The sequence below is a fragment of the Culex quinquefasciatus genome, chromosome 3, assembly GCF_015732765.1.
Source record: "Culex quinquefasciatus strain JHB chromosome 3, VPISU_Cqui_1.0_pri_paternal, whole genome shotgun sequence".
Taxonomy (NCBI): domain Eukaryota; kingdom Metazoa; phylum Arthropoda; class Insecta; order Diptera; family Culicidae; genus Culex; species Culex quinquefasciatus.
Window position 1 is genome coordinate 41,675,199 of NC_051863.1, and position 15,348 is coordinate 41,690,546.

The window sequence follows — 15,348 nt, forward strand, 5'->3', positions numbered from 1 at the left end:
TGACAAAGAACTTTGTACAAAACTCCTAAAAAATTATTCTATTACATTTTATTTTTAAATCATTGCCTATTTATTAAACCCTCTACTGCCCAAATTTTTTTTTCGAAAATATTTATTTTTCCCGTGTTCTGGAGGTCATTTTGAGCAACTTTTGTGCTACGAAAAACATTACTTCTCTTGTTTTATGTTTTTCTTGTTTCATTTTTATTATTTTAATTTTCATTTATCTTGTTTAGTTTATGTTTGTTTTTGGTTGTATTTGGCCTATTCTACCACCTAATATGATTTCATTTCGCCTATCTAATTTTTTCATTTTTTTACAGTCACTTTATCAATTTTTTGCATGTTTTCACATTTTCTGCTATAGAATGGCACCATTATCATTTATATTGTAAACAAATGCGTAGAGGCATAGTCTGGGACACTACAAAAATTACTGCATACTTATTTTTACTGAAAATATAGGAAATGTTAGTAAACAACACTGCCAAAGTTGATCCCTAAAAAAATGTCATTTTTAAAAACATTGGCAAAGTCACATAAAATAAGTTTAACTTCCAACCCTGAAATTTTCTGAAATTTTGAGAGTTCTTCTTTCCAATGCTTTTTAAAGATCAAAAATCGGTTGGAAAATTGATTTTTGGCGATTTTTTAGATCGAAGCCCGTCTAAAGGCGGGGTTAGGTTGTAAAGGGTTAATCCTGAATAATTTAATTCTAATTAAATGTTTCCAATCTTTGGCACCTCTGTGGAAATAAATTGCCAAAACACGAAAATATTGCCAAAACAAGTATGGTTCGGAAAATGCCACGGAACCGGCCACTCTAGGTTGTGGTCACCACAATCAAAATGGTTATTTTCATGTCCAGTAACAAAAACCATGAATTTTGATACCCATATTGCCCCATGTCGGATGGTTCGATTAATGTCCTCCCGGTAGAACCTTCCCTTGGACACTGGCCACTCCGGGTGTGGCCAATCCGGTCAAAATGGCCATTTTAATTACCAGTTTCAAAAACCATGAATTTTGATACCCATATTGCCCCAAGTCGTATGATTCGATTAATGTCCTCCCGGTAGAACCTTCCCTAGGGCACTGGCCACTCCAGGTGTGGCCAATATTTGGTGCACATACTGTGTCTTTCAATGTGTGCGTGTGTGTGTGTGAGCAATAAAATTACCACCGTGGATCCGTCTTTGACGAAACCGCGATAGGCACTGAAATTTTCTGAGGCTAAGTGCTAGCTTATATAGTTCGCATGAAATGTGGCAACAGTGGTGCCAAACTCTCGCGTGAGAGTTTCGCGAAAGCAGGAGAGGAAGCAAAATTTGCGCCATGTTGTCACATTTCATGCAAACTATTTAAGCTAGCACTTAGCCTCAGAAAATTTCAGTGCCAACCGTGGTTTCATCGAAGACGGATCCACGGTGGTAATTTTATTGCTCACACACACACACGCACACATTGGAAGACACAGTTTGTACACCAACTTGGGAGGAATTCTGTGTTAATGAAGATTGTAAGGATGGTCACCGGAAAACCAGAATGATTTGAGGCAATGGGGTTGGGACCACATTGGTAGAACATTGGCCACACCCGGAGTGGCCATGGCCCTGGGGAAGGTTCTTCCGGGGGGACATTTACCGAACCATACAACTTGGGGCAATATGGTTATCAAAATTCATGGTTTTGAAACTGGTAATGAAAATGGCCATTTTGACCGGATTGGCCACACCCAGAGTGGCCAGTGCTCTGGAGAAGGTTCTACCGGGAGACATTAATCGAACCATACAACTTAAGCCGGGACCGTGGTGTAGGGGTAAGCGTGATTGCCTCTCACCCAGTCGGCCTGGGTTCGATCCCAGACGGTACCGGTGGCATTTTTCGAGACGAGATTTGTCTGATCACGCCTTCCGTCGGACGGGAAGTAAATGTTGGCCCCGGACTAACCTAAAAAGGTTAGGTCGTTAGCTCAGTCCAGGTGTAGGAGTCGTCTCCCTGGGTCCTGCCTCGGTGAAGTCGCTGGCAGGCAGTTGGACTCACAATCCAAAGGTCGTCAGTTCGAATCCCGGGGTGGATGGAAGTTTAGGTGTAAAAAGAGGTTTGCAATTGCCTCAACAATCAAGCCTTCGAACACTTAGTTTCGAGTAGGAATCTCGTAATCGAGAACGCCAAGGCAAAGCTGCAGAGCGAATAATTTGATTTGATTTTGATTTTTTTTTTGACAACTTGGGGCAATATGGGTATCAAAATTCATATTGGTTTTTGAAACTGGCAATCAAAATGTCCCGCCCGTGTTGATCAATCGGACCGCGCACTGGACCCACAATCCAGAGGTTGCTGGATCGAATCCCGCGGCGGGCGCTCTAAAATTCTAAGTGTAAATATGGGTATCCGGCGCCGTCGCTCCGTGCCGTACTCAAACACTTAGGAGCCCAGGGCGGCGAAGTCCTTGTAGTTAAAAGGAAGACACTAGTGGTTGGTACTAGCAATGGTGGCCGACAGCTATAAAGTCAACTTCGTTTTTTCAATTAAAATGGCCATTTTGACCGGATTGGCCACACCCAGAGTGGCCATTGCCCTGGGCAAGGTTCTTCCGGGGGACATTTACCGAACTATAAGACTTGGGGTAATATGGGTATCAAAATTGCCCCAAGTCGTATGGTTCGATTAATGTCCCCCCGGTAGAACCTTCCCCAGTGCACTGGCCACTCCAGGTGTGGCCAATCCGTTCAAAATGGCCATTTCCATTACCAGTTTCAAAAAACAGGAATTTTGATACCCATATTGCCCCAAGTCGTATGGTTCGGTAAATGTCCCCCCGGAAGAATCTTCCCCAGGGCACTGGCCACTCCGGGTGTGGCCAATATTCTACCAATGTGGTCCCAACCCCATTGCCCCAAATCATTCTAGTTTTCCGGTGACCTTCCTAACAATCTTCATTAGAACAGAATTCCTCCCAATTTGGTGCACATACTGTGTCGTTCAATGTGTGCGTGTGTGTGTGAGCAATAAAATTACCACCGTGGATCCGTCTTTGACGAAACCGCGATAGGCACTGAAATTTTCTGAGGCTAAGTGCTAGCTTATATAGTTCGCATGAAATGTGGCAACAGTGGTGCCAAACTCTCGCGTGAGAGTTTCGCGAAAGCAGGAGAGGAAGCAAAATTTGCGCCATGTTGTCACATTTCATGCAAACTATTTAAGCTAGCACTTAGCCTCAGAAAATTTCAGTGCCAACCGTGGTTTCATCGAAGATGGATCCACGGTGGTAATTGTATTGCCCATACACACACACGCACACATTGGAAGACACAGTTTGTACACCAACTTGGGAGGAATTCTGTGTTAATGAAGATTGTAAGGATGGTCACCGGAAAACCAGAATGATTTGAGGCAATGGGGTTGGGACCACATTTATAGGATATTGGCCAAACTCGGAGTGGCCAGTGCCCTGGGAAAGGTTCTATCGGGGGGACATTAATCGAACCATACTACTTAGGGCAATATGGGTATCAAAAATCATGGTTTTTGAAACTGGTAATGGAAATGGCCATTTTGACTGGATTGGCCACACCCGGAGTCGCCAGTGCCCTGGGAAAGGTTCTACCAGGGGGACATTAATCGAACCATACGACTTGAGGCAATTTTGATACCAATATTACCCCAAGTCGTATAGTTCGGTAAATGTCCCCCCGGAAGAACCTTCCCCGGGGCTATTTTGAATTTTTGAAGCTTTTTGAAAATATATTTTTGCTTCTTGTTTTTGAGCCATTTTTATAATATTGGAGGGTGGGTTGATTGACGAAAGCTTTGTAAAATATCCTCCGATTTCCACATTTTGTCTGCCTGAATCAGATTCGTTATCTAACTGTAATGAGTTCGAATCCCGAAGGAAGTGCAATGTATGTTTGAGGGTCAGTTCATAAAAGTGTCATTATGACTTGCAAATTAATAAAGAAAACTTACATTTTTGCAACTATTACAGAATTCTACCTAAGTCAATCTTGAACGTTTTTTAATATTTCTAAAAATGTTTGATGAAAATTTTGACGATATTTACTAGTTTCACTCACATTGAAACGTATGAAATTGTTTTAATTATAAAATATTTTGAGCACAGTATTTGTATCCTAACGTGGGGATCAAAATATTGATAAATAATAAGTTTTTTTATTAACAAAAAATAAAAAATATTAGTATATAAAAGTTTAAAATATACCTTAATTTTGAAAAAGTATAAAATCACTTTACAAGTGGTCAACGGGCCATTTTACAGGATCATTAAAAATGGGTCCGCGGGCCGCAAAATATCACCTCGCGGGCCAGACTTTGGTCACCCCTGCCCTAAGTAGTATGGTTCGATTAATGTCCCCCCGGTAGAACCTTTCCCAGGGCACTGGCCACTCCGGGTGTGGCCAATCCGGTCGAAATGGCCATTTTCATAACCAGTTTCAAAAACCATGAATTTTGATACCCATATTGCCCCAAGTCATATGGTTCGGTAAATGTCCCCCCGGAAGAACCTTCCCCAGGGCCATGGCCACTCCGGGTGTGGCCAATGTTCTACCAATGTGGTCCCAACCCCATTGCCCCAAATCATTCTAGTTTTCCGGTGACCTTCCTAACAATCTTCATTAGAACAGAATTCCTCCCAATTTGGTGCACATACTGTGTCGTTCAATGTGTGCGTGTGTGTGTGTGAGCAATAAAATTACCACCGTGGATCCGTCTTTGACGAAACCGCGATAGGCACTGAAATTTTCTGAGGCTAAGTGCTAGCTTATATAGTTCACATGAAATGTGGCAATAGTGGTACCAAGCTCTCGCGTGAGAGTTTTGCGAAAGCAGGAGAGGAAGCAACATTTGCTACGTGCTTTCAGCCAATCAGCAGCCGGGATTTTTCTTGCATTCATTTTTTATTTTCATCTTAACTTTTAAGTACTTTAACAAAGTTTTATCAACTTTGTGAGGTAGTTAACTTGCACTTTAAGACTTCCCCTTTCGTTTGGTGTGTAAAACATAAAGATTGTTTGAATGGGGGGGAAGATATAAGCATTTGAAAAACGACAGAAAATCGTTACACTTTCGCTTCGCGAAATTTTGGATTGACACCCGTAGACAGTGCCCTTAGGACAAAGTTCTTTGTCAAAATCTGCCGCCGAGTTATGAATTTTTAAAGAAAAATAGTGATTTATGTAAAAAATTAAAGTTTCATGCAAAAACAAATTTGACATCATTTTTTAATGCAAAATTGAATTTGCAATCGAAAAGTACTGTACAGATTTTTTAATAAGGGCTCCGTTTTCAAGCTATAGCCACCGAAAGTTCGATTTTAGCAAAAGATTTGCAGTTTTTCGATTTTAAAAAATGAGTGACCGTTGCTAAAAATATTTTTTTTATAGTTCGGAAAATTTGCTATAAAATTGTCTAAGAGACATTAAAGATTGGACCTCGGGTTGCTGAGATAGAGCCGCTTTAGGAAAAAGAAACACGAAAATTGGGTCCTAAAATGAAGCTTAGATTGCTGATATTTTTGTTTACAGCGATAAAACTTATTTTTCTGAGTACAATGACCCTTTGTACGACCACAAAGAGTTTAAAATGGATTTTTAAATCAATTTTGAAAAATTAACCTCGCGGTCCTTCTTGACAGAAAAGCTCCTACTTGACAGCTCGTTCCAAGGGGACCATAGTTGATCCATCGAAAAAATGTTGTCCTGTAAATTTTTTTTTGAGTTAAAATGAAAAAAAAAAGATCAGAAATGGTTTTTAATCGTGTTTTTTACCGTTGTACATAAAAATTGACACAGGACTTTAGTACCCAATTGAAGTTTTCCAAATCTCACCTAAACAACCGTCAATTATAAAATTATTGAAATCATGAAACTTTCTTATCGAAGAATCAAAAATTCTGTAAAAATCCATTTAATTGTCAAATATATTTAAATAATGTTAAAACTACATCATGAAAAAAAAAAAGCCAAATAAAAACTACAATCAAAGTTTATGGCCTTTTTTTTAAGGATCGCAGAGAAAGAGCAAAAAATCCAAAAAACCAACCCATATTTAAAAAAAGTTAAACGTTAAAATTTTACGTATTTTAAAAATGCAATGTTCTTCGAAAAAATACTCAAAATTATTGTTATTGCAATATGTGTATCAAATGATCGGGATCATTCACAAATTTAGAATGTAATATTTTTTGTTTTCAAAATACTAAAAACTTTTTACAATATGGGTATCGGAGTTTTTTCTTACGTTTCAAAGTTATAACATTAATTTTGATAACACTCCATTTGTTCTCAAAACTACGTATTTTTGAAAAAATATTGAAAATTTCATTTTTTCGCAATAAGGGTATCAAATGATCAGATTTTTTAAACATTTCGAATGTAATAAAAAAAATTTGAAAATACTAAATACTTTCACAAAACCACGGATTTTCGAAAATATACTCAAAGTTTCATTTTTTTCAATATGGGTATCAAATGATTGGGATTTTTTATACATTTCGAATATAGCATCATTTTGTTTTTAAATGCTCGAACACTAATAATTTCAGTTTTTGACTATATGGATATCAAACGATTGGGATTTTTTATGCATTTCGAAAGTTGTAATTTTTTTAAAAAAATACTCAAATTTTTCACAAAACTACAAAAATTTATTTTTTCACAATATGGGTATCAAATTATCAAGATATTTTAATAAATTTCAAAAGCTTTAACAATATTTTTTAAAAAATGAAATTTTCACAAAACTTTGTATGTGTTTTTTTAATATTCAATATTTCAAAGTTTCAAATTTTATTCATTCGAAATGTTTAAAAAAAATCCGACCATTTGTCTGAAATGTTGAGTGTTTTTTTTTTCGAAAATACGTAGCTTTGTGAATATGTTGGGTTAACATGACATTCAAAATGTATGAACAAATTCCGATCGTTTTATACTCATATTGTTAAAAACTGAAATTTGGATAGCCAAAATCCCATAAGCTCTGTGCCTCGGTTTCGCATCCCCCATATGCAGTGCTGAACCGAGGCTTGACTGTTCTATGGTTTGAAAGAACATATTTGGAAGGCTTCAACTAAAACACATCAATTTAAAGTATATGGAAAATTGTTAGTTTGCCTAAAATATCTATCTTTGATGATGTTCTCAATTTATGGATGAAGTTGAAAAAAAAATAAAATCAGAAGACAATACATTAGCAGTAATTGTGTAACGATATTTTATTAGCTGAATTGACTAAAATAAAATATCATCCCTATGAAAAAGAAGCAGAAAAAAACTCTAACGCCCATCCATTTCAACTTGAATTTCAACAACCAAAACAAAAATAATCAAAAAATCATAGAATTCAAATTGTTTCGGATTGTTATTACATTTTTATGCTGCTTTTTTTTGCACACAATTGAGCCAAATTTCGCAGTGCACCCAGAACTGTTGCATTTTTCAACTTTCAATGCGCTGTTAGCAGAAGGTTAAACGCTCAGAAATACACTGATATACAAAAAAGAGGAAAATATGTCTAAAGCGTAGCTGTTGCTTCAAGGGGGTAAAAAACAGTGTTGCTAGTTTTTTTTTCAGATTTTGCCATTTAGCTGCCGAGGAGCAGAAGCAGTTTTCCGATTTTTTTTGCAGTGTTGTTAAGATAAAAATGGGAGCAAAAAAGCGTAGTTTCGGACGAAAAGTGTCCCGCTTTTTTATGGAAGCACAGGGTTTATGTGTTTGGCACTTTTGGGGTCAATACTCACTGAAAACAGTCCCGACGTGGTCGGTGCCGAGCCGGAGGAAGCCGCCGTGCTTCCGTAGTTGAACTGCGTCTGGTAGGAGCTGCTGGACAGGATCTTCTTGTGTGCAGATGCATGGGCTCGATAGGCACTGACACTAAGTTTCATGGTTGACCACTGGTAATCGCGCGCTTAAGCTTTTTACTCACTCACCCACGCACACACACACACACACACACACACAAGAACACATTCACACACTTGCACACTTTTACTGCTTCCGGTTTAGTGGATGCTTTCGAGAGTTGATTCACTTAAAGCCCCCCTGCACTAATCTTCTTCTTATTTCGTACTTTTATTTTTCCTCTGCACTGAATCTTGCCGACAAGTTAGGCTCCAGGGAGGAAACGCCCCCGCGGGACAATTCGTCACGGCCAATTAGCGTTGACATCCGACTTGGAAAGTGTCATCCCCGTCATGGTGCCGTTTCCTCAGCGCCGATGGCAACACTGCTTCCCGGGGTGTTGGCTGCTTCATCTGTCACCACTGCCCCAATGTCGACGCGTTTGTCGTTCCCTGACGATGGATTGAATTCTCCAGAGGGGGGGTTGAGGCACGGTCCTGGAAGAGAGCCCAGAGAATGATTGTAAGTGAATAATATGACATAATGCGAACCATCATAATCCCATTGCGGATAAAGCGTTCAACGTGGTTTGATTAATGAAATCATAGCTGCGCTTCCGCGCTTTACAAAGGCCGTTTTTTCATACTTAAAATGTGAAGCCTGAAAAATCATCTATGTGAGATAATTTGTTTAAAAAAACATATAGAAAAAGTTTGTCAGATATACTGAATTTTCTAACATCGTGAAGTATTTATTTACAAACTCTTTCTCAAGAAGTTATAAAATTTAAATACCAATAATTTTGGAATCAGCCAACAATTAATCGTTGGTATATTTGAAAATATTGGTGATCTGGAAGCTTTTTCATTAGATTTTGATAGTTCCGAGAACAGTAATACCAAAAAAATCATATTGATGTGACGATTGTAACAACTAGTGAAGAATTAAATATTTGGTAGACTTGCATAATCTTATCTTGTAAAAATATTGGATAAACAAATAAATCAATGTTTGTTACTGCCTTATTATAAAAACAATTATTAATTTTACAGTAAATAACAAGGATTTGCAACGAATTTTCGTTTTCCACTCCGATCGCTACAATAAATCCATCGCCGATTAATGGTTTTTCACGTCTTCCGGTGGTGATGGTGATGACGATGGCATTATTTTCTTTTTTTTCTTGTACGCAACAGCTATCACGGTATCGCGCATAAAAAAACGTTACATTCGATGACACGTCGTGAAATGCTAGGGTATCAAACGCTAATGTCAGAGAATTTAGGTTGAAATAGCACTTTATAATTTAAAATAAAAAAAAAGTTCATTTATTAAATATTGAACGCCCAATATGATGGCGTGCTTAAAATTAAGAAATTATTTTTTTTCCATAAAAACACACACAACAAAAGTTTTAAAAACTCTGTCATTTTTCGTTACTAGTCACGAGATATCAAAAACGGACCTCGGATTCGTGATCAGGGACAAATGTTACCCCTTAGAACAAAGTTTCACGCAAATCTAAGAGGGGTCGGGCCAACTTTTCCCGATTTCATGTGAGTTGGTAGAGGTCCATTTTTTTTAATCTCACGACGGAGGGACGGTACGACCCCTTCCATTTTTGAACATGCGAAAAAAGAGGTGTTTTTCAATAATTTGCAGCCTGAAACGGTGATGAGATAGAAATTTGGTGTCAAAGGGACTTTATGTAAAATTAGACACCCGATTTGATGGCGTACTCAGAATTCCAAAAAAACGTACTTTTTATCGAAAAAAAACACTTAAAAAGTTTTACAAATCCTCCCATTTTCCGTTATTCGACTATCTTATTTTTTGGAACGAGTTATCGCGATTTTACGAAAAAAAGTTTTGAAAAAGTTGGTCGTCGTCGATCATGGACTTTCATCGTTACCCGCGACAGAAAAAAAGAGAAACACAAAAAGTTTTTTTTTTTCAAAACTTTTTTTTGTAAAATTGCGAACTCGTAATGTTTATAATCAAACCTTTTATGTTTACATATCAAAATTTTTGCAATTGACTGCTCTACAACTTTGTAGAACATTGTTACACTCTAAAAAACATCTCTGCAAAGTTGAAAAAGACGAAATTTTTAAAATGAAAATTTTTGTTCTAAATGAAAAAATGACCCTCCATTCCCTGATTCGAAAAAAACATTAAATTTCCCTTAAAATGACATGTTCCAATTTTTTTGACAGTAAGCCAAAGAAGCCATTTTGCATCATTATTCCGTTCATATAATTTTCCATACAAAATTGACAGCTATCCATACAAAAATGATATGTGAAAATTTAAAAATCTATATCTTTTGAAGCAGTTTTTCGATCGATTTGGTGTCTTCGGCAAAGTTGTAGGTATGGATATAGACTTCACTGAAAAAAATGATACACGGTAAACTTTTTTTGGTGATTTTTAATTTCACTTTTTGTCACTGAAACTTGATTTGCAAAAAAAAAAAAATTCTGACATGTTTTAGATTACATCAAGTGCCAACTTTTTAGAAATTTCCAGAATTGGCAAAGAATCTTTGACCGAGTTATGATAATTTGAAACAATACAGATTTCGTGTTTAAAATCGAAATATTGGACGCAAAATTTTTTCAACTTCATTTTTCGACGTGAAATCGAATTTGCAATCTAAAGTACTTAAGTGAATTTTCGATAAAGTGCACCGTTTTCAAGTTATAGAGTTTCAGGTGTTTTTTTCTCAAAATAATCGCAGTTATTCATTTTTTTAAATTAGTGCCCATGTTTGCCCAATTTTGAAAAAAATATTTTTGAAAAGCTGAGAAAATTCTCTCTATTTTGCACTTTTGAACTTTGTTGATACGACTCTTAGTAGCTGAGATATTGCCATGCAAAGATTTAAAAACAGGAAAATTGTTTTTTTCTAACTCTCACCAAAACAACCCACCATTTTCTAATGTCGATAGCTCAGCAGCTAATGGTCCGATTTATAATGGTAAAATATGAAACATTCTTGAAATTTTGCGATCTTTTCGAAAACAATATTTTCAAAATTTTAAAATCAAGACTAACATTTCAAAAGGGCGTAATATTGAATGTTTAACCCTTTGCTCATTGGACAAATCTCTCCGCACTGAATTCAGTAAAGTGATTCTATGATTTTTGAGGTTTTCAGAAAATCAAGAAACAGATCAAACCTAATTTAATATTAAGTTTTCTTGGGATAATACAATTTGTCCCGATTCCGGCTTTATAAAACATCAAAACCTTTATTGGACGAAAGAATGGCTATAGTTTGAATCACTCTGTATCGAAGAATTTTCTGTAACTATGATTTTTTCGTTAAATCCAGCTTTATTATTTTTGTTGGTAAAACTGTGTTGTTCCATAATTGTTTTATTTAAAGTAGAAATCGGTTAAGTAAAATTTTCACGATATTAAAATATTTAAAAGCTTCAATAATATTATAATCAACAGATTTTTGTAAATAGTGCATTTTTTGGTATGAACTTAATCACTTGCGCCATCTCTTGGGTTTGCATTCTGTCCCAAAAAAATTAGCTATTATGAACTCAAATGATGACCCAAAACTTATTTTAATATTCAATTTGGACATTTTTATTGCTCTTGGCAAATATTTTTTGTAATAAGTCTGTTTATAGAGTTTCCTATGAACGGTCCAGAGAATATTTTTTGAAAATCACGAGATTTAATTCAAAATTTGTTTTGGTTTCCCAAGAATTCTCATTAAAAAAAAAACATTATGTTCCTTAAATTTTTTGAACCAGCGTTTTAAAATAATTTAACAGAAAAATACTTTGTTTTCAAGTTAAATCGATGTATTCCCAATTTTTTTAAAAAGTAATTTGAGATCCGAGAAAATCAGCCAAACATTTGAAAAAGTCAAGTGAAAACTTAAAATTGCCTTTTAGCCGTGCCTGGTCCAAATATTTTTATCGGATTCCTCGAAAAATTTCACATGGTTTGGAATGTTGCTGAACTTTGCTAAGATACTAAACTTTTGAGAAGATTTTCATAATTGCAAAACCTTCACATCACTCACATCACTTTTCTAAATATATATTACGAGACAGATCTTCTTACAAAAAATAAAAACATCTTTTGCACAAATTACACAAGTAACTGGGTAATTCTCCGCCAACTCACACAGCAGTTGCCCCGACCCCTCTTCGATTTGCGTGAAACTTTGTCCTAAGGGGTAACTTTTGTCCCTGATCACGAATCCGAGGTCCATTTTTTGATATCTCGTGACGGAGGGGCGGTACGACCCCTTCCATTTTTGCACATGCGAAAAAAGAGGTGTTTTTCAATAATTTGCAGCCTGAAACGGTGATGAGATAGAAATTTGGTGTCAAAGGGACTTTTATGTAAAATTAGACGCCCGATTTGATGGCGTACTCAGAATTCCGAAAAAACGTATTTTTCATCGAAAAAAACACTAAAAAAGTTTTAAAAATTCTCCCATTTTCCGTTACTCGACTGTAAAAAATTTTGGAACATGTCATTTTATGGGAAATTTAATGTACTTTTCGAATCTACATTGTCCCAGAAGGGTCATTTTTTCATTTAGAACAAAATTTTTCATTTTAAAATTTCGTGTTTTTTCTAACTTTGCAGGGTTATTTTTTAGAGTGTAACAATGTTCTACAAAGTTGTAGAACAGACAATTACAAAAATTTTGATATCTAGACATAAGGGGTTTGCTTATAAAAATCACAAGTTATCGCGATTTTACGAAAAAAAGTTTTGAAAAAGTTACTTTTTGCGTTTCTCTTTGTTTCGTCGTCCGTGTCTGTCGCGGGTGACCATGAACGGCCATGATCGATGACGACCAACTTTTTTGAAACTTTTTTTCGTAAAATCGTGATAACTTGTGATGTTTATAAGCAAACCCCTTATGTATATATATCAAAATTTTTGTAATCAGGGACAAAAGTTTCGTGTGAGTTGGTAGAGAATTACCCAACTTTCCTTACTTTTCAAAACAGACTTATGGGTCGAGTGACTCCAAATCGTCCAAAATTGGTTCAGCTAGTTTTGTTCAAATTAGTTACTTGAATTTGTAACTAATTTGAACAAAACTAATTTAAACCGATTTTCAAAATGTAACGATCTAATATTTTGGTAACTTGAGATTTCGAAATCGTGATTATGCAGGTTAATTTTTCTGTGTGCTTTTGTGTCGCTATTCGTATGGGGCGAGTGATTGTGGTAATCGAATAATAGCATAACTTACTGAATTATTTGTGTCTTGGGCGTAATTTTCGTTGAGTAATTGGAGTTTTTTGGGATTTTTTTTGTGATTTTTTTTTTTGTGTTCTTAATTAATTGTTTTGTGATTTTCAAAGCCCTTCCTATATCATCGTTGATCGGAAGGCACGGCGTCGGGTAAATTGTGTATAAATTTTTGAATAAGGTTTTATTGGGGGTGAAATAATTGTGTGTGAGTGACTTTGTGTGTTAATTAGGAGCGGCCGTTGCTGACTTGTTACGGTGTTCGCTTTGTAAGCGAATGGTTCTGGGTTCGATTCCCATCTGCTCCCAACGAGAAAGTTAAGTACACAGAATTTGAAATGATGAATATGAACGAAAAATCAAAGTCGCTTGAGACGAGGTTCGATCCCCCGTCCATTGGGTTGGTAAACAAAAATGCTATCCACTAGGTCATGACGACTTGGTGAGCGTGGACTGGAATTAGGAATACTGTTACAGAGAGCGAGTTGTGGCGCTATAACCACGGCAAATAGAGTCCAGGGCATTCGTGGAAATACAATGTCCCATCCCAGAGGGTCCCGGAGTACCAAACCTTCTTAGCATGGTGCTCCCAACGAATACAACCAAAATCACGGAGCGTATGGTGGTGTGTCCCCACGCTTCTTCCTCCTGTCGATTCAGAATTGTGTTGTTGTTCGAACACTCCGTGCTCAAACTCAACCCAATTACGAATCATCTCTGCGATACGGCTTTACGCAGTAGGCCTGGCCGCTTTAACGCTTGTGATGTTTCAATGCATTCTAATGCAATGGCGCACTACAAATGTTAATAAATGACAAGAAGTGTGCTAGGCGTCATCTAACCTAAGGCACTCTCCAGGATCCCTTCGAAAGATTGGCTGCGCTAGGGTCTGATTAGATAAGATTAGATTAGTGAGTGACTTTGTGTGTTAATCAAAAAGACCTTCCCATAGCATCGTTGCTCGGAAGGCTCGCCGACGGGTCTGTTATGAAAGTCCTCCCCATAGCGTCGTAGCTCGGGAGGCATCGAAAAGCCAATACCTTATCCTACTAACCCAAAAAAATATTAATCACGTGATGCTTGAAGGAGATGCTGTGGATTCAACGGTCTCAAGCGGTATCAACAAGTATATAGCGAAAAACTATGTGCTTGATGAGTCTGCAAACTTCAACTATCGGACTAACATTCCTCCTTTTTGTTGAACTGCAGGCTTCTTGGGAGGGCGCCGGTATTGACTAATAAAGTAGGGATCTTCAGAGGTTAAACAGTGAACGGATGGTTGGCTCCCACTGATCATTTTTGATTCATTGTTTAACTTCAGCTGATCTGTCAATAACGGAGTAGCAGCTCATTGGCAGTCAACCATGCTCATGCTCATGCTCAAAAAATCAGAAAACACTCCAAACCAAGCTCCCTCTACCCTATGGGAAGTTCCACGTGCCATCGTGGCTTCGTTCGATAGTGAACGTGCAAAAAAAAAAAGCACGAAGAGGGAAAATTAGTGCCAAACGAATGACGAAAAAAGGCGGCAAATTCATTGGTTGATTTATTGCTTTTTATATTTCGCGCCTTAATTAGATTACTGGATTCAGCTGCCGCTGCTTCTGATGAGCACAGTTCGCGAAAGCTCTCACAACGCGTAATCTACTGGTGGTGGTGGTGGTGGGTGGAAAAAAAACATCACTTGTCAAACAGTGCTCATTTCGAATTCGTTCGTTCGATAAGCATAAATCAAATTGGTGACGTTTAGTACGTTATCGCGCCGAATTTCCTGATCCCGTGTCAGGGCACGCGGTGGTAATTAGTATAATGTCTGCCATGTCAACCGGAGTAAAGTAAAAACCAGGAAGGAAAAAAATGTTTCTGCTGCTGATTGGTTTCATTATCGCGAGAATCGATTTTTGATTACGGGTTTTATGGCACTTTTGAAACAACGTCAAATTGGTGCTTGTCTTGTTCGCTGGGAAGCCATGAATATTGCAACTGTAGCTTCTCCTGGCGAAGATTTACGACCTGAAATGTCGGCACGAAATTAAAATACTTTCACAACATACATTTACACCTACCGGTAGGGGGAAAGCCACACGTTCACACGTGGAAGAGTCAACATGTTGAACAAATTTACCTGCGGTGGCGATGGTCTGTACCTCACAGTGCCATAAATTTTACCGGCCAGCCAGAGAACCGGGAGTTCAGGTTGCAAGCAATAACGCGGAGCAAGTTTCAACCCCCGGTAGAAACCACTGAT

At 37.3% G+C, this 15,348-nt stretch overlaps 1 protein-coding gene across 9 annotated transcripts in view; it reads right to left on the reverse strand.

Annotated features, from left to right (window-relative positions):
• Positions 1–15,348, reverse strand: part of LOC6043488 — a 304,631-nt gene that overhangs the window by 153,579 nt on the left and 135,704 nt on the right. For 8 of the 9 annotated variants that reach the window (XM_038265172.1, XM_038265179.1, XM_038265177.1 and 5 more), the window contains exon 2: positions 7,760–8,356. In XM_038265172.1, the coding sequence (XP_038121100.1) occupies positions 7,760–7,903 (144 nt within the window). In that variant the 5' untranslated portion in view covers positions 7,904–8,356. Of the gene's footprint in view, positions 1–7,759; positions 8,357–15,348 lie in introns of those variants that run through there. The other variant, XM_038265174.1, reaches the window with a different exon arrangement.